The 1057-nt window shown below is 43.4% G+C and overlaps 1 protein-coding gene across 1 annotated transcript in view; it reads left to right on the plus strand.

Annotated features, from left to right (window-relative positions):
• The window catches only part of LOC106879824 (engulfment and cell motility protein 1-like), a 21070-nt gene that overhangs the window by 14753 nt on the left and 5260 nt on the right, over nucleotides 1–1057 (plus strand). The window contains exon 6 of the mRNA XM_052978103.1: nucleotides 670–732. Coding sequence (XP_052834063.1) covers nucleotides 670–732 — 63 coding nt within the window. The remainder of the gene's footprint in view (nucleotides 1–669; nucleotides 733–1057) is intronic.

Genomic DNA, 1057 nt, shown 5'->3' on the forward strand with positions numbered 1-1057 from the left:
TAATTTTTTTTGGTAGACAGCACTTGCAACAACCACACTCAGATGGTGCTTTTTACGTGCCACTAGTATGAGTCAGGTGGCACTGGCAAGGACCACGCTCAAATGGTCCTTTTTACGTGCCAACAGCATGGGTGCCCATCAGCCAGTACGATACCAGTACTGCCTGACTGGCTTTTGTGCTGGTGGTGCGTAAAAAGCAGCCACTACACTCTCCGAGTGGTCGGCGTTAGGAAGGGCATCCAGCTGTAGAAACTCTGCCAGATCAGATTGGAGCCTGGTGCAGCCTTCTGGCTTGCCAGCCCTCAGTCAAACTGTCCAACGCATGCCAGCATGGGAAGCGGATGTTAAACGATGATGATGATGATGATGATGTATATGGCGCTATAGTAAAGGTGCATGGCTCAGTGGTTAGAGCATTCGTCCAGGATTAAGATTTAAGTGACAAGTTAGATATTAGAGACTGTCACGTCATATGCCATTCTGCAAAATATTTTCTTCCTTTTATGAAAAGACCAACATAGAGCATCAGACCCCTCTTTTCTCTCTTCCTCCTCCTCTCTTACTGGCATACAAACTAACCTAAGCTCATAAACTGATGTATTCTTGGTTTGTCTGTCTGTGCGTCTATACACTGTCTCTTGTAATTCCCCCGTTTTCTATTGCTTCCAGTGACAAGTACACAATTGTGGAGAAGTACGTCACCCCAGGACAGATCACGAAACTGATGACTGTGTAAGTATTGAACACTGCCCTATCACCTTATCTTTATATCATTTCTTGTCATACACAAGGTGTTTGGGCTAAATTCGACAATTTGCATCAAAGGAAAAAAAAAAAACATTTCAAAATAAAAGTATTTTTAAAAAATTAAATTAAATAAAAATTAAATAAATATAGGTGTAGGAGTGGCTGTGTGGTAAGTAGCTTGCTTCCCAACCATATGGTTCCGGGTTCAGTTCCACTGCGTGGCACCTTGGGCAAGTGTCTTCTTCTATAGCCTCGGGCCGAGCAAAGCCTTGAGTGGATTTGGTTGACGGAAACTGAAAGCCCATTGTAT

The sequence above is a fragment of the Octopus bimaculoides genome, chromosome 30 (genome assembly GCF_001194135.2).
Source record: "Octopus bimaculoides isolate UCB-OBI-ISO-001 chromosome 30, ASM119413v2, whole genome shotgun sequence".
NCBI classification, from domain to species: Eukaryota; Metazoa; Mollusca; class Cephalopoda; order Octopoda; family Octopodidae; genus Octopus; species Octopus bimaculoides.